Genomic DNA, 18,901 nt, shown 5'->3' on the forward strand with positions numbered 1-18,901 from the left:
AGCCATTGAAGTACCTGTGATCTTCAGGCTGAAACCAATCGCCTCTGAGTAAAACCTTGACTATTACTATGCAATAAAAATAGAATTTATAGACACATTAAGCCTTTAAAAGATTTTTTTTCCAATAAATGCCCTACGTTAAAACAGGGATCTATATATATAGATCCCTGGTTAAAATTATTCACTTTGTCGATTTCACTTTTCCGGAAATCTTCGTTCTATGCATGCCAGGTTTTACATTCAGAAATTTCCACGATGGCTGCGGCTGGAAAACTTTTTTGTAGAATTTCGGGTAAGATTATTTAATTAAGTTATTATATTTAAGCATCTTTAACTGAAAATCCGTTTCATTTTACACAAATAAAGGTTTATGCATATCTAGGATTGCCTTTTGACGTCAATTTACCAAGGTGACACTGGCATTTCGAATTTCCTCTATTAGGAAAATAGGCCTATTGCTTTGAGGAATTCAATTTTTGAACGCACTGTGTATAATCACTTTTATTTTACAAAGAGTTTGGATTTAACTGATTTTTATCCATATTTATGATTTCATATGAAAAGGACGAAGAGTTAAAATGATATGAAAAAAAAATATTTGCAGGTATCACAAAAACGGGGGTCAGATCATGTTACACCAATACACGGAAAAATCTGATGATCGACAGAAATACCAAAGTTATCTGCCAGGGATTCACAGGAAAACAGGTCTCTCTATACACACAGAATCAGGGTTCAACACATCAAAATTTGTGCTCGCCATTCGGGCAACCTTGGTACTGATCTGAGGTTGTCGAAATGGATTTCATGTTGCCTGAATAAAATATCAGTGATGAACTTTCTGTTGCAAAATGAAGACAAGCAACATGTATTAAGCAGATTTTATTACTTTTTTACTACTATGCTACTTATCAAGTTTATTTTAAAATATGTAAAGAATATATTACTGAATATTCCCAACTCCACTCGGCACACGTCAGCTTAGCTGCAGAACTGTAGCTCACCGAAAAAACAAATTTTACAGACCGGAGAGCTACAGTGCCACCCAATGAAAAAACTGTATATTTATTGCTCGCAAAAAAGAGCGCTGTTTCTCGATTTATTTCTCCATCTTTTTAATCTGTCATCTCAAAATATTAATATAATCGTGTTCCTAACATATTCTTTCACTGTTTCCACAACAAAACATTCCTTATAATTGTTGTTTATAGCCCTCCTGACTTTGAAATTGAGATCATCGAAAATTTCGTCTTTTTATACTGCCATTTTGGTTTGCAAGATAATTTGGTCCAACGCATTTTGTGCAGATGTCAAATGCGAGAGTACTTCATAGAGGAGTAAGGAGCTTTTTTAAATCTATCTTTTTTCGTAATTGAGGTAAGAATTTGGAAGAATTAATCCAGAACTAAGCACAACTTTTTGTGTGCAATAAATATACAGTTTTTTCAATGGGTGGCACTGTAGCTCTCCAGTCTGTCAAAATATTTTTTTTCGGAGAGCTACAGTTCTGCAGCTAACGTCAGCGATTCGTACTTCAACCTTTAACCTTGGCTGTATCATGTTAACCTTTATTGAATTGGAGCTACTTTATAGGCAATATGGCTGCACCTTAAATTTAAGTAAGCACATTGTGCTGAATTCAATTTGTTAACAAACATATGATTATGTAAAGATACTAAGCGCATGTTTCTTAGTAAGTGTCACTCTTAGCGTTACCTTTATTGCTATCAAAGATTTTTAGCTCACCTCAACGAAGTTGGGGGAGCTTATGTAATACCCTCGGCGTCGGCGTCGGCGTTGGCGTCCCAGGTTAAGTTTTTTGGAGCAGTTTTCTTTTTAAGTACTTCTATGTCCTATATTGATTAGACATGCATGGAAGATGCTTCTAATGTGTTTCATTGTACCAGTCAAAGTTTCAGATGCTGCAATTTCAGCAAAGGAATGGCTAGGTTAATGTTTTTGGAGCAGGTTAACATTTTTGGTGCAGTTTTTGGTGCAGGTTTCATTTCCAAGTAACTATAAGCCCTATGTTGACCAAACTTGCATGGTTGATACATCTAAGGATGCATACTACTGGGCTTGCTTCGGATGCTGAATCTGACCTACATTTTCCGGATGAGTGAACAGGTTAAAGTTTTTGGTGCAGGTTTCATTTCCAAGTAACTATAAGCCCTATGTTGACCAAACTTGCACGGATGATACATCTAAGGATGCATACTATCAGGCTTGCTTCGGATGCTGAATCTGACCTACATTTTCCGGTTGAGTGAACAGGTTAAATTTTTTTGTGCAGGTTTCATTTCCAAGTAACTATAAGCCCTATGTTGACCAAACTTGCATGGATGATACATCTAAGGATGCATACTATCAGGCTTGCTTCAGATGCTGAATCTGACCTACATTTTCCGGTTGAGTGAACAGGTTAAATTTTTTTGGGCAGGTTTTATTTCCAAGTTACTATAAGCCCTATGTTGACCAAACTTGCATGGATGATACGTCTAAGGATGCATACTATCAGGCTTGCTTCGAATGCTGAATCTGATCTACAATGTACATTTTCCGGTTGAGTGAACAGGTTAAAGTTTTTGATGCATAATTCATTTCCAAGTAACTATGACTTCTTTAATGACCAAACTTGCACGGATGATACATCTAAGGATGCATACTACCGGGCTTGCTTCAGATGCTGAATCTGACCTACATTTTCTGGTTGAGTGAACAGGTTAAAGTTTTTGGTGCAGGTTTCATTTCCAAGTAACTATAAACCCTATGTTGACCAAACTTGCATGGATGATACATCTAAGGATGCATACTACCAGGCTTGCTTCGGATGCTGAATCTGACCTACATTTGTGGATGAGTGAAAATGTTAGTTTGTGATGAATGTATCATTTCCAATTAACTATGAGCCCTATAATGAGCAAACTTGCATGGACGATACATCTTAGGATGCACACTAATGGACTTACTTTGGATGCTGAATTCGACATACTTTTTTTCAGATAATAGACCAGGTAAAAGTTATGGGTGCAGGTCAATTACCAAAAAACTTGAAGGCTTATATAACATTGTATAAACCAAACCAAACTTGCACAAATGTTGCATCAGGAGATGAAAACTCTCAAATTTGCTTCAGATTCTTAATTTTAATTACATTTTCATGAACAACTAGTTTAAATTTTTTATGTAGGTCTATTTCGATGTATTCGATCAAAATTGCTTAAATATTTTCATTTCTGGAATGTACACTTTTTGTTGGTTAATTGTGTGACTTTGCCTTACTTAAAGACAACATTCGTTGAGGTGAGCTCTGTAATCTCTGATTACCTATGTTTGTCATACGTCAGATGCTTGTTTATTATCATTTTCATAGCATTACATTTTCCCTAAGCCATAAACAGACAGCCTTATCACAAATGTTAAGCGTAGACTCGTAAGTATCCTGGTACAGCCAAGGTTTGATGAAGGTGTCAGAATCAGCTGAGGTTCCCAACTTGTCACTAGTTCGTCATTCAGGCAAATCAGATTAAAAACCAGTCGGCCAAAAACATTCAAATGAAAAGGACAAGGTGACGAGCCTGAATTTCAAATCCTGCATATTTGATAAAAGTAATATGATATTAGATAACAAATATGAAGAAGCAAAGTACTTGATGCATCAAATCTGAAACAAAATTGGTTAAAATGACTTTTCAACATGTACAAGCAGTGATTTCAGCCTATTTACTATGTACTGAAGTTTTTGTTTTTTCTCGACAGGGAACCATACATAGTCAGCAAGCCATTGAGTATGGGACGAGGATGGTTGGAGGTGTCTCCCCTGGAAAAGGGGGCCAAGTCCACTTAGGTCTTCCTGTCTTTAATTCAGTTCAGGAGGTAAGTACAGTTTCAGTTGGCTTCTTGTAACACATATTACGTACATGTAAATGAAATGAAAAAGGAAATACTGTGAAATCGCAAATTTTCGTGGGGGGTTAATTTTCGTTGTTTTCGAGGTTTGAATAGACCCACGAATTCATGTCCACTACAAAATGTAAAATGTTACATTCTTAACTACTAAGCAATTCTTCATCCACGAATTCAAATCCCCAAGAACCAGGAGTTTTTCCTCAAACCACGAAAATTTGACCCCACGAAAAAATGTGATTTTACAGTATAACATGTTAGTAAAACGAAATAAAAGTTTTTACATTTACACTGTTGAAAATCTTTTTTAAAATGGAAAGCTATAAGCTGCGTTGGGTTCAGACTTATAGAAATTAAATGTATTCGAGTCATACATGACAGTCTAACTATTGGAATAATTTCACCATATCCTTTATCCGCTACAGGCAAAGGACAAGACAGACTGTGATGCTTCAGTTATTTATGTTCCACCACCATTTGCAGCAGCTGCTATTAACGAAGCAATTGATGCAGAAATCCCTCTAGTTGTTTGTATAACAGAGGGAATTCCCCAGCAGGATATGGTCAAAGTCAAACATAAATTAGTACGCCAGGCCAAGACTAGACTTATTGGACCAAACTGTCCAGGAATAATTAAAGTAGGTCCAGGAACTGATTTATTCACTGAATGGAACATAATTTTAGTTTTAAAGTTGAAATTGTCATTACTTTCTTCTGAGAAAAATTAAGATTACTAATAGTCAAATTTTTCTTTCTGAAAATAATCATTGACAGAATTATCTTTTCCTAGGTATGAGGACAAGCATATAGGTTCCAAAAAGTGTACTAGTAAATGTTGCAAATAGTACATTCATCTGTTATATTGAGAGAGAAAATATTAAAAAAAAATATTTGCTCTTTTAATGATAGTTTTAATACTTTATAGGAAAATATTTAAATTTTTCTTGGATGAAATATACATAACATTTGTTTGTATTTACAGCCAGGAGAATGTAAGATTGGCATCATGCCAGGGCACATCCATCAGAGGGGATGTATAGGAATCGTGTCTCGCTCTGGGACCCTGACCTACGAAGCGGTCCATCAGACCACACAAACGGGTCTGGGTCAGACCCTGTGTGTGGGAATCGGGGGTGATCCTTTTAATGGAACCAATTTTATCGATTGTTTGGAGGTGTTTTTAGCTGATCCTAAAACAGAAGGTATGAATTGATGCATGCTAAGTGATGGAGTTTAAGAAAACTTAATTTGTTAAGAGTGTCCATTTCAGTAAATTCTTTAAATATGATAAACACACAAATACCTGGAGGGAAAGTTAGTGAGAGATCTTAAATTATCCTCAGAAAATGAAGTTAAAAAGCAACACCATATTAAAGCATGAGTTTATTTTATTTACATGATTTAAAATGTTTTTTTAAACATTTTAGCTTTAGTTGAAAATTGAAAGGGATTTCATTGAGATTTTGTCAATGTTCTTAAACCTAGGAATAATTCTGATTGGTGAGATTGGAGGTGGGGCAGAAGAAAAAGCAGCAGAGTATCTGAGAAATAATAACCATGTAAGTCACACATATAACCACAGTCAGGTACAACAGACTTAATGCAAAACATATAAAAAAATTTTTTTTACAAAGTTAAACTAAAAATTTTTCAAATTTTTTTTAAGCGAGGGGGGGTGATGCAAGGAATTTTATTTGTCATTGGTTATGTCAAGAGATATGAATTTTGTTAATAATTAAGTGCATTCATTTAAATTTTGCAGGGTCCAAATTCCAAACCAGTAGTTTCCTTTATTGCTGGTTTAACCGCCCCTCCAGGCAGAAGGATGGGCCATGCAGGAGCCATTATTGCCGGAGGAAAAGGAGGAGCAGATGAAAAAATAGAGACATTAAAAGCAGCTGGTGTCACAGTCACATTGTCTCCAGCTGAAATAGGAAAAGAAATGTTAGAGGTATGCTGTTGAGTTGTTCCTCTTGACTAGAACTCTGTGCATTAACTTAATATATTTTACTAATATTTCCTTGGTTTTTTGTGCAAAAATAAGTTGAAGCGTGATTTTTCAAATTAACCTCAAAGCACTTTGTGATGTTGTGTCGTATTTGATTTTTTTCTGCTAGACACTCTATCCAAAAGAAGGTACAGATGTTTCGTAAACTGTTGCTTTTCCTTTGTCATATATAAATTGCTTCTATTCGAAGAGTCAATGTGACAAACACTACTCTCATGCTTATTCACCGGATAGAACGGTGCATTCGGGGTGGCGGCGGGGCGTGACTCGGGGTGGCGGCACCGAAGCAAGAAAAACACCATCAAGGTGTGTTTACCTGCATTTTTTTCATATGTTCAGACGTCTTAGATCAGAAAATTGTATGGTACGGAACAGAACAAATATCAACGTACCTCTGACTGTTTAAAGCAGCCTTTGAGAGTGCTCCGTTTTCTCAAACACTCCTCCTCACTTTTCGGGGTATCAACGTTTTCGACCTCTGACATGATATTCTGTTTCAAAATTGACCTCAAAGGGTTTTTTTCCTCACATCATCAGCAGTAATAACGTTATACGATAGAATTTAACTTCAATATATGTTACTAATTAAGCCAATTTAGGCTTCAAACTCGATGCGACGATCGGGGTGGCAGTTTTCATGCCTTGCGGGGTGGCAGCATATCCGAGAAATAAAGATTATTTTTTCATTCAGCGTTCTTCTGGCCCCCTTGCGAGACAAAAAAGATTCAGATCTCTTAGAGAAATTTAGATGGCATGATGTTATTTCGCTATAAATGTGGCTTTTGAACAAAAGTCCATGTTAAGCAGAATAATCAAGATAATTTCAATCACAGTTTTTATACACATATAAACATCTTTGTACTTGTCCCCAAACTAACAAAACAACAACTGAGTGACTGTTGTTAAATTATCATATTGTGATTATCTGTTTATTCTGGACATACGTTCATAGTCGAAAGATGTGAAATTAACTGAAATTGACAATTTATGTGTATCACACTAAATGCTAAAAATTGGCCAAATCTTCTGCACTTAATTAATGCATTTTACAAGAAGTCGCCTGGTAAAATGCATTGATTAGGTGCAGAAGGTTTGGCCAATTTTTATAAAGCCCCTAATTTGACTCATTATGGGCAAAAAACTTGAAAATCTATCATAGATGATCGCTATCCATTCCTATATCTTTTAATTGAGGCGGGAAGGGGGTATCCCATCCACTAAATGTAAAACAACAAATAATTTCACTTTAACAAATCTTAATACGGCCCTCAATAATGGGCAAAAACTTTACCATACATTAGCTTCAGAAGAAAAAAATGAAAGGGGTGGTGCTAATTGAAAGAGAACAAAATTCAAACCTGGAAAAAAAATTATTCTTTCAGTATCATTTTCTTTTTCAAAACCCCATGCACAACTCACCCTTCTTTGAATACACTGTAACCTGTGCGTATAGAAAGGGGTGGGGTGGGTGGGAGCTAAAACTACCCCCAAAATGTTCAATGTCTTTATTATGTCTATCTTTGCAAAAAGTGGGTGGGGCTATGCCATAAAAGAAACTGTAGAATGCTCCCCCCCCCCCCCCCCCGACCATGTTCGGTCTAATCCATTGAAACAAACGTAAAATGAACTGAAATAAAAAGCATAAAAACGACAACCAGAGCATACCGGTGTTGTAGAGTAAGATTTCCCCTATAGCCAGCTCCCCCCCCCCCCCCCCCGGAAATCGCTCTCTAGAGTAGGGTTTTCCATTGAGGGGAAACTCATACCAGAGTAAAATTTCCCCTCTTTCGTTCTCAGAGTAGGATCCCCCTCCTTGTTTATAGAGTCAATGTAAACCACAGCCGCAATACTCAGTATCTTTATGAAAAAAAGATATACTGATTTTTCAAAGGTAAATAAGTGGGTTTAATTACTTATATTGTAAGGCAAATCATGTAATCTCCAACCAATAGCTTTCAAATGAAATGTAAATTATATTCTCAAAATATAATGAAACAAACAAAAATGGATGTCTAGATTGGTATATATTTTTGGACCTACATGTATTTTGGTTGTAAATGATTACAATGATAAAATTTCTAAAATATTTAAAAATTGTAAACTTACTATGTTAAAATTTCCATCTTTCTGTAACCATCCTTATTAGTCTATACAATTTTTTCGTCATATTAAATCTCCTTAAATCCCATTTTTGAAACTTTTAATGAAAAATTTTACTTTCATTTTACATATTTAAATACTATAGATCACTATATTTTCGCGACACCTTATTTTCGCGAGATAGTCATTGACTCTTGATAAGCAAGACAAATTTTCACGAATTGTGGTTCTTGCTCTATAAAATTCAATAGAATACTATTATACACGAGAATCAAATTTTCGCGAGCACACTGTCTCGCGTAATTACTCGAAAATAAAAAGTGATTTCAGTAGCACATAAATTGTAATTTTCAAGGTTTGTTTGTATCATCTGTCCTTAAATTATATTTCATCGGGGGGGGGGGGGGGGGGGGATTGACTCTGAGGAAATCAAACTCTATAACTACTATATACAGATTAGGACCCCCCCCCCCCCCCAGAAAATTGATTCTGGTGTGTGATTTACGTAGGGGAAATTCTACTCTAGAGCCAGCTTCCCCCGGGAAAGTCTACTTAAGAGTCAGTTTTCTGGGGGGTGGGGGGAGATTTTAGGGGGGAAAGCCTACTCTACAAGACCGATAATATACATAATTATGTATGTGGAGGAGTATAAAATGTCCTTGAGCCCCCCTCCCCCCTTAACATGGGACAAGAAAAATGTTCAGGGATAAATATAATTTGAAATAACATGATTTCCATTCAACTTTTAAGTTTTCACTAACCTAGTGGTGTAACAACACATCAGTATAACAAACCATAGTCGTTTTTTACCAATTATTCTTTTTGTGTTTATTATTCTTTTAAGTTTACTATTTTTGTCTCATCTTTTTGCCAATCGCAGATCAGATAATGGGCACTCCAACAATATAATCAGATCACTTGTTTTGTACAAGACATTTGGCAATTTTTTTTTAAAAATACAATCTTTTAAATTATCTAAAGATATTTCTCAATGAAGCAAGGTTTGCTGGAAAATATTCCTGAAAAAACATCGTGCGCCAATTAATTAATGCATTACTATCAAATCTTATCCTGGACAACCAGAACCGGAATGGACAGTGACTTTGTGATGTTTCAAGATTGACATCCCTGCATCATCCCTGTAAGAATACATAAATTCGAGTTTTCTTTTGAAGAAATTTGTCACAAAATTATGGACCACAGATACTTGTGAAAAGACCCCCCCCCCTCAGATATTAAATCTTTCTTCATAAGTGAATTACTAAATTGTTTATACTTATTCATCATGTGTGCAATAGGTAAAAATTGTAAAAATCCCAAAACAATCACTCCACAAAAATACCTCTCTCTCTTATAATGTATAGTGATTTATACTGCTTAACTTGGACTTTTGTTCTAAACTTAAATGTAGCAACTGCATACATAAAGCAATATGCACTGATCATGATAAAGTGTCAATTTCTTGTTCAGTTCGGACTTTAGATTATAAAAATAAACTTCTTAAAGTTTGACATAGCCACATTTATAGCGAAATAACATGCCATGCCATAATCTAAATTTCTCTAAGAGATCTGAATCTTTTTTGTCTCGCAAGGGGGCCAGGAGAACGCTGAATGAAAAAATAATCTTTATTTCTCGGATATGCTGCCACCCCGCAAGGCATAAAAACTGCCACCCCGATCGTCGCATCTAGTTTGAAGCCTAAATTGGCTTAATTAGTAACATATATTGACTTTTAAAGTAGGATTGAAGTTAAATTCTATCGTATAACTTTATTACTGTTGATGAAGTGAGGAAAAAACCCCTTTGAGGTCAATTTTGAAACAGAATATCATGTCAGAAGTCGAAAACGTTGATACCCCGAAAAGTGAGGAGGAGTGTTTGAGAAAACGGAGCACTCTCAAAGGCTGCTTTAAACAGTCAGAGGTACGTTGATATTTGTTCTCTTCCGTAGCATACAATTTTCTGATCTAAGATGTCTGAACATATGAAAAAAATGCAGGTAAACACACCTTGATGGTGTTTTTCTCGCTTCGGTGCCGCCACCCCGAGTCACGCACCGCCGCCACACCGAATGCACCGTTCTATCCGGTGTTATTATGACTCATGAATAAATCATTAAAATGTTACCCATTGTTTACTCAGCATATCATCAATATGTGATGACTAAATACATGAATTACTATCTCACTTTTTTTTTCTTACCAATATGTTTTACAGAAAAGGGAATGCATAGAAAAGAATGAACACATACTCGTATTGCTATTTTACACAGATTCTACACAGATACTTTTAAATATTTATTTTCTAAGTTCCATTCATTCATTTTGTAAGTACACAAGTTTTATTATTAGTCCACTAATGCAGAGTTTAAACAGAGTAGATGTATCTCTGATTGAAATTTGTCCATTTAATATCTGTGTGTGTGATATCAAAAGTGAACAAAATTGAAACTGAGCAAAAAAGATTCTAAGCTGTTGGGGAAATATCACCTTTTATATTGGTGTACATTCAATCAGTCTCAATTTACAGCATATGACCATGCCATATATTCAGTCTTTATGTGGGTATCAGCAGCTTTAGGTATTATACTGTAAACTGACGATGAAGAAGGCTATGTTTCAATGTTCAACGCAGTGATTTTATAAAGAAGAAATTAAGAAAAAGTTCAACTTTGATTTTTCTTTTATGAGATTTGCTGGAAATTTTGATAATAAGATAAAATTTCCCAATTTTTTTTTTTTAGAAATCTCTTTTTTTTGTTTCTCTTGGATTAGTTGTTGATTAACTAATTTAAAGTTACTCAGAGAGCATAATTATAACCCATCTGCCTCATGTTCAGTTCATCATATGCTTAAAAATAAATTGTAATTTTTTAGGATTCTGCATATTTCTCATTTTAAGCAAGCCAACAAGGTGTTTTGTTTTGTTTTGTTTTTTGTTTTTTTTGTAAAACTGTAGGATGTAAGAGATTTTTGAAAAGACTAGATTGTTGTTTAATATATTGCCAACCACATGCCTTTTGAATTGCTGATTTAATGCATGGCAGTAATGCATTAGATAATTGTGATTTTAAATGCATGATATTGTTTGTAGCTGAAACATCTTATTACCGCAGTATTATTAAATGAACATGGAAGTCGTAACAATATATTGCAATACACTTTGGTAGGTTTTCTAAATGTAATGCTAAAAATTTTTGGGAAAATCATATTTTATTTGTTTATTAAACTATAGTCAATGGAGAAAGCGAGGTATAGACAGCATTAACAGGTAGGATTTATTGGTGGTCAATACCTTTCCTCATTTGAATGCTTTGGGCAAGGTTAACCATTATGCACCTTCCTTTGTAATTGCTTGCTTCCTTTGCCTAGTAAAATCGCAGGTGAACATTTAAAATTAATGAGTTTCCTTTGTAGGTTATTAGACTGAGTTATGAAACAGAATTAATCTCTGAAATAAGAACATCTGTCCTCAAGCTTATATGCCTACATTAGCAATTTTGTTTTTTAATATTGTTGGAAAAGTATGATTATCATATAACAACTTTATATACAAGAAAATTCTTCAGTACCATGGTGGGTTTTAAACCACCCTGTTATCTAATCATTATTTCTTTGGAATCCTTTAGAATCAGATATGATGTCTGGTGTTCTCACAAAAAAAAAAAAAACACATTTAATAGTGAGCTGAAAATGGATTGCTATTTGAAAGTACAAGTAGTCCACCAAAATTGAGTCAAAATTACTGGTCAATAAAAAGAGAGTCATAAATAGCTACATTTGTACAGCTTTAATAAGTATTCACTTTTGAAACCCATAAGATAAGTTTCATATACTTCTTCATTGAAAACCATTCAATATGTTCAAAAGGAGTATCAGGTAGCTTTTTCTTTAACATTATAATGAAGCATTTCTTTCGGCATACTTTCCATACAGGACATGTATACTGTAAATATATTACATTTTGCTCTGTTTTCTTTTTAGCACCTTTCGCTGAAAGCAGCTTCCTCTTAATCATGTACAAGTACATTGATAAGATATCCTGTGTATATATAGAGAATAATACATACCCTTTTCCATATCACATCCTGTATCAGCCCGAGACACCAATATCAGCCAGAGGGCCGAAGGCCCGAGGGCTAATATTGGTCGAAGGCTGATACAGGATGTGATGTGGAAAAGGGTATGAATTAATATGTTTATTATATACTTAGTAATAAAATACAGTATACATTAATTTGAGAAGAAAATAAGTAAATAATCATGCATTGACTTCTTACATACATGTACATGGTCTATTGTCTCTGACATACGATTTGGGTTTGTTTCTACTTCTATTTCAATGCACTCGATCCGTATAAATTTGAAAATAATCTATTACATGTATTTGTAAATTAAGATTAACCTTATTTTCAAAAAGTTAAAATTAAGAGAATATGAACCCACCAAAAATTGTGTATGATCACAAGTACTGTTTTTGTGGTTTAATTTACTATGGGTGTGGTATTGACGTCACAATAGCCGTATCAGCACTGCAGGGCTGATACAGCTATTGTTACGTAAGCCATATCGCATATGCAAAAAAACCTGTATTTATTATGCCCCCCTTCGAAGAAGGGAGGGCATATTGCTTTGCTGCTGTCTGTCGGTCGGTCTGTCGGTCCACTTAGTTTCCGTTCATTTTCTTCGCAACCGTTGCACATACTGAAATGAAATTTGGTATACAGATATATCACATGAATATCTAGGTCAAATTATGTTTCGGCTACGATCGCGCCATATTTGACAGAGTTATGCCCCTTGGACTTAGAAAAATTCCAATTATTTGCAGTTTCTGTTCATTTTCTTTACAACTGTTGCACATACTGAGATGAAATTTAGTATACAGATATATCACATGAATATCTAGGACAAGTTCTGGTTTGGATACGTTCGTGCCATTTTTGACAGAGTTATGCCCCTTGGACTTAGAAAAATTCCAATTATTTGCAGTTTCTGTTCATTTTCTTTACAACTGTTGCACATACTGAGATGAAATTTAGTATACAGATATATCACATGAATATCTAGGACAAGTTCTGGTTTGGGTACGATCGCGCCATTTTTGACAGAGTTATGCCCCTTGGACTTAGAAAAATTCCAATTATTTGCAGTTTCCGTTCATTTTCTTTGCAACCATTGCACATACTGAGATGAAATTTAGTATACAGATTTATCAGATAAATATCTAGGTCAAGTTTTGTTTTGGGTACGATTTAGCCATTTTTGACAGAGTTATGCCCCTTGGACCTAGAAAAATTCCAATTATTTGCAGTTTCCGTTCATTTTCTTTGCAACCGTAGCACATGCTGAAATGAAATTTTGTATACAGATATATCACATTAATATCTAGGTCAAGTTCTGTTTTAGATATGATTGCACCATTTTTGACAGAATTATGCCCCTTGGACTTAGAAAAATTCCAATTATTTGCAGTTTCCGTTCATTTTCTTCACAACCGTTGCACATGCTGAGATGAAATTTAGTATACAGATTTATCAGATAGGTCAAATTCTGTTTTGGGTACAATCGTGCCATTTTTGACAGAGTTTTGCCCCTTGGACTTGGAAAAATCCCAATTTGGGGGGAGGGGTCATAAGTGTTTTACAAACATCTCTTGTTACTAAGTGTGTAATAAATTTTCATATAAAGCTCTTCAAAAAGCGCAAAATCAAATTTTTGCTAACCTTGAAAATTAAAACCTGCCAAATATTGCTCCTGCCAAATAAAATTCATTTTCAGTATTACTCATTAGGATTGTCTGCTAGTGCTCTCTATATTGTTGTATGATTGATAAAGCATTTCATCAAGTATTATAGATTTTTTAGGCTTGGGTTCTTGCTTGCTAGGCATGAAAGGTGTGTAATACAGAGATTGCTGTCCTTTTCTCCCTTCAAGTACCAGTATTCAATTTACAATTGCATGAAAAGAACTTTCAAAATTTAAGACCCTGCTACAAATTAAACTGTTTAATACACAATTGTGAAAGCACAAATATTAGTTTATAATAGTTTAAAATAAATAATAGTTTTAATAAAAATTAAAAACAACATAAAGAGAATTTTCATTTATAAATGGATACACTTTTTTTTTAAACAAATGTACACATTGTAACAAAATTTCTCATTGCTTTGTTTACAAATTAAACATGTATAAAGGAAATAAGATAAACATGTTATGCTTTTTTTTTTTAAATTAATACAATTATTGTACTGGGTAATTCCTAGTTCTTGAAATATACTAGGTAATACCCAATTAATTGAAGAAGAACAATTGTCTAAGATTAAATACATGTACATTGTAATTGAAATTTAATGGGTAATTCAGAATTTGGTAAGAATTAAGATTAAATGATTTTTCATGCATAGTATATGATACCTCTTTTATAGATCTTTATCTTAACAAGATAAAGTTTTCATGTTTAATGATACATGCTACATAGTCTGATACATGCATGTTTTAAGCATTGAACAAATATTGAAAGCATAAAAGTCTTACAGTGTTGATACATTAAATTGTCATTAATGTAGTGATGTTAAAACACACACCACTTTGCAATGCTAGGGGGTCCTAAGTCAATATGTTGCCACTGGACCCCTGACATACATGTATTTCATTTAACATTCCTGTGCTGACTAAAGGGACATTTTTTGGAAAAATTACAAATCTTTATTGTCTTATGTCTCAACCCATCACATTAAGTCATTCTATGATAAACAACTTGTACATGTTACACATGCAATTGAGATGTCAACTTGTTGTTTACATTATCAAACTATTTATGAAAGCATTAATTTGATTGGTGCTTTTCAATGAAGGAAGCAAGCCCTTAAATATTTATTGAAGTATGCTAGGGATCCAATGGCAACATGTTGACTCAGGACCCCTGGTATTGCTAGGATGCCTTACCCCCCAGTTCCATTAAAGGTGCAGAATCAGTAAAGAAAAAAATAAACTTATCTATACGTGTATTAATTTGTATTTGCTCATGCAGGATTAGGGCAAAAGACAGAGGGGGATATCAATTTTTCCAGGAAAGAATTGTATTTATGTTGTAGGTAGATGAATTAACATTAGTATTGTAAGATGTTGAACAATGAATAATTATGCTTAGGACTTTAAATAGGTTGAGTTTTTGAGACTTTTATTTTTTACATGTATAAAAATGTGCTGAGGATATGAAATATTATAAACTGTTTCTTTATTTTTGTTTCAGAGAATGGAAAGACATAATCATCACCATTGACAAGACAAGAAATTGTAAGGGCATTTCAAATTCAGGATGAAGAAATATTTGGGACATTTTAAATGATGTGTGATTTGTTAAATTATTACCAAATTATTAGAAGATGAGTGTTACAGATAACTTGAATGTCATAATAGTTGATATAAAATTTGATTTTCACTAAAGCCTTACATCCCATTGGCATGTGCTTGCAAAATGATTGTAATATTCAAAAGTAATGATCTACAATGTAATACACATTGAAAAAGAGACTGATTTCATATTTATAATACAGTTATTCATTTAATAAAAGATATATCTTCCAATTATCCTTCCAATCCTTTTTCCTTTCTTGGCTTAAGGCTGTAAAATTTTTATCTTTTAATTTTATTCTACAGAACCACTGGGCCAATTTGAGCATGGGATATTCCTTGAATGGGGGGATTTAAATCCTCTTCCAAACGGAGAAAATAAAAAAAAAAAAAAGTAAAATAATTTTTTGTGAAAGCTTTTTGAAAAAAATGTAGAATCAAGATAGTTTAAATAATGTATGAAGGGTTAGAAGGATAAATAATCAAAGATTTACAAGGGAATACTAGTACATTGTAAACAAGTCGAAAGCTGTCAGTGTAATGGCAGACTGGGTTTCCTTTGTGTCAACAGAACTTGTATTCAATTCTATTCAAAGTAAAAAAAAAAAAGCTGTGTATATGAATTTAACACCTGTTCCAAACATTTTAAACTTGATGAAATGATAAGGTTATGACACACCTTGTCATAAATAATCTCTGTACCAAGTTTGGCTCCCAAGAATTACTAAGTTACGGCTAGCAGAGGAGAAGAATTTTATACCTTTTTTTTGCATGTGACTTTTAATATGCAAGAATGACTAGGTTAAAGTCATAACAAACCTGAAGGACGTTAGTAATCCTTGTACCAAGTATGAGCTTCCATCGATTCTCTATTGCAAAAATATCCCAACAATGAGTTTATTTTTTCTGCCCATGAGTCTAAACTTACCAGAATATCCTTGGGTTAATTATAAGGTCATGATTTCCTATCGTGTCAGAATCAATCTCTGTACCAGATTCTTCACTACAAAGTTATAAGCCCATACAAGAATTTTATACTTTTTCTCCCAGTGACTTTCTGCAAGATACACCTTGGAACATAAGAATTCTTTGTACTCAGTATGATCTTTCAGTAAATCAAAGTTTTAGCATTGGGAATATTAATTTTTTTTTAGCTAGTGACCTAAACTTACTTGAATGAGCTTTGGTCAATGGCCTGACTTACCATCAGGTCATATGTAATCTCTAGTTGAAGTACGAGCTTCCATTGTTTTCTAAAACAAAATGAAATTATTACCCAGAGAAGTTTGCAGGAACAGGTGTCCGGACGAGGTGATTCCTTTATACTTCCTTCTTTACAAGTTCTTACCTTGAAAAGTCTAGGTTGAATTGTATAGACAAAGGGGTTCACTGTATGCAATTTGAAATTTTCTAAATAAAAGAATTAAAAAATAGATGTTCCAACCTACCTACCGACCCATTAGTTTTAACCTGAGTCGGGAGAGGGCAAGCAAACATAAAAAAGATGACCCAACAATTTTCATTTTATGCATCTAAATGAAATATAGGGAGACAACGAACAGTATTGGACTATTCAAGCTCAAAATCCATTAAACAATACAAATTTTGGGGCAGAGCAAACGCGGACCTCTAAAACATCAGAGGTGGGATCAAGTGCCACGGAGGAATGAGCATCCCCTGTCCACCGGTTACACCGGTCCTTGCCATGATCGGTAAATAGAGGAAAAATCCGTCAACGGTACATATATGTGTTATGTGCAAATAATGACTTGATAAATTGTATGAATAACGCCATTCAGGATTTTAGATTACTTTGTATTTGCTGACAGACATTGCACCGACCAAATGACTTACGAAATGAGATTTTAAACGAGACTGCTGACATTCCTGTTTCATCACCTTGTTTGTAAATAACTTTTTCAATAAATTTTTCATATGTAGAGCATGCTATTGCGTATCGAATCAACTGAGAGATATATGCCCTGTGTGCAGGTGATGAAGGTATATTGTTGCATAAGTAAGCAAAGTTCATGATTGAAAAGATAAAGTGATCACAGTTAATTATCACAGAGCATTGTTAGATTACCATAAACGGCTTTTCCTGGTAAAATATCCAAATATGAAACAGACGTGTCAGACTCTGTGGTTTCTCTTATTTCCAGCTCATTGTGGATATCGTACCGACTTAAGAATGTTAAACTTGTTAATTGGCAATACGTTGTCGATATATCTAAATCGAGTTGAAGTTCACAGCAAGTGAATTTTTTTTTCATGTAATAGTTTTTGAACAAATTCTGCTTCATATGAATACAAAATTAGGTCTGCTTTTGAAGGGACGCAACTGGTACCCATGGAATTCCAATAGATTGTTAGAAGATTTGTCCATAAAAAACCACAAAATCAATGAAAAATTCAGCATTTATCAATATCAACTTTAGCGTACGATCAAAATGTTTTTCAACAAAATAATTTGCAAATGACCAATGACAAGTATAAATTTACGAGTTTCATTTTTTTTATTGAAAATTAACTGTCAATGATATCAAAAAGTCTGGACTTTAATTTATCGTGGGGAAAGGTTGTATATAAAGTTGAAAAGTCGTAAATTTTTATGTTGTTAATTTTGGTAAAATTCTGCGATTTTAAATTTTCCAAAAAATTCCATGGAGTTTTTAAGCCTCCATATTTAATTTACACCATTTTTCTAATATATTGTTATACAATACTCTTGAAGTATCTCCTTCACTACTGTTAATATTTTTGTGAGAAGGAAAAATTAGAGATTTGGTAGAACATTTTCTAGAACCCCTTATGTATCTTTGTAAAGATTTTTATGAACTTTTGGAACCCAATACAGATATGTTAATTCTAATTCAGTTTGGTTTTGGAGGAATATTAATAATATTCAAAACATATGACATATGAATATGAAGATTTTCCTGCTTAGAAAGGGGTTAAAGGAAATTTGGTTAATTTAGAAATCTTATTAAACAACTATTGGACCAGAAGAAAATTAAATTTATGCTAATAAATAATGGACTAAAAATTAGTATGAAAAACGTTAGTCAGCATTTGACTCAATGATAAATTATATTTGCCTGACAAGTTCATTGTATCGACCATAGAACTTAAGAAATGATGACTTCAAACGAGACTGCTGATATTCTTGTTTCATAAACTTGTTTGTCAGTAATTTACCTCTTTTTAGAAATTGTTCATACGTACATGTAGAGCATGCTCTTGCGTATCAGATCAACTGAGATACATAAACTCCGTATGCAGGTGATGTAGCTATATTGCTGCATAAGTAAGGGAAGTTGACGATAGAAAAGTTAAAGTCATCACGTTTATCACGCTTGTTTGTAGATTATCATTAACGTCTTTTTCAAGTAAAATATCCAAAAATGAGACAGATGTGTCAGACTCTGTGGTATCTTTTATCTCTAGTTCACCAGGATATATCGTATCGACATAAGAATGGAAATTACAATTGTTAATTGACAATGCGTCGTCGATATATCTAAATGTC

The 18,901-nt window shown here is 33.8% G+C and overlaps 1 protein-coding gene across 3 annotated transcripts; it reads left to right on the forward strand.

Moving 5' to 3' along the window:
* Window positions 1–250: 250 nt before the first annotated feature.
* Window positions 251–15,604, forward strand: LOC134253758 (succinate--CoA ligase [ADP/GDP-forming] subunit alpha, mitochondrial-like). Of its 3 annotated transcripts, XM_062736340.1 has the most exons (10): window positions 251–292; window positions 605–708; window positions 3,760–3,876; window positions 4,332–4,544; window positions 4,889–5,108; window positions 5,392–5,465; window positions 5,669–5,857; window positions 6,024–6,042; window positions 11,252–11,287; window positions 15,272–15,604. In XM_062736340.1, exons 1-9 carry the CDS (start codon window positions 256–258, stop codon window positions 11,272–11,274), a joined length of 996 nt encoding a protein of 331 aa, XP_062592324.1. In that variant the 5' UTR covers window positions 251–255; the 3' UTR covers window positions 11,275–11,287; window positions 15,272–15,604. The 3 variants fall into 3 exon arrangements, with proteins under 3 accessions (XP_062592324.1, XP_062592325.1, XP_062592326.1); XM_062736341.1 differs by lacking the exon at window positions 6,024–6,042; XM_062736342.1 differs by lacking the exons at window positions 6,024–6,042; window positions 11,252–11,287.
* Window positions 15,605–18,901: the final 3,297 nt, after the last annotated feature.

The sequence above is a fragment of the Saccostrea cucullata genome, unplaced genomic scaffold (assembly GCF_032062105.1).
Source record: "Saccostrea cucullata isolate Sc308-1 unplaced genomic scaffold, CSIRO_AGI_Scuc_v1 ctg112, whole genome shotgun sequence".
NCBI classification, from domain to species: Eukaryota; Metazoa; Mollusca; class Bivalvia; order Ostreida; family Ostreidae; genus Saccostrea; species Saccostrea cuccullata.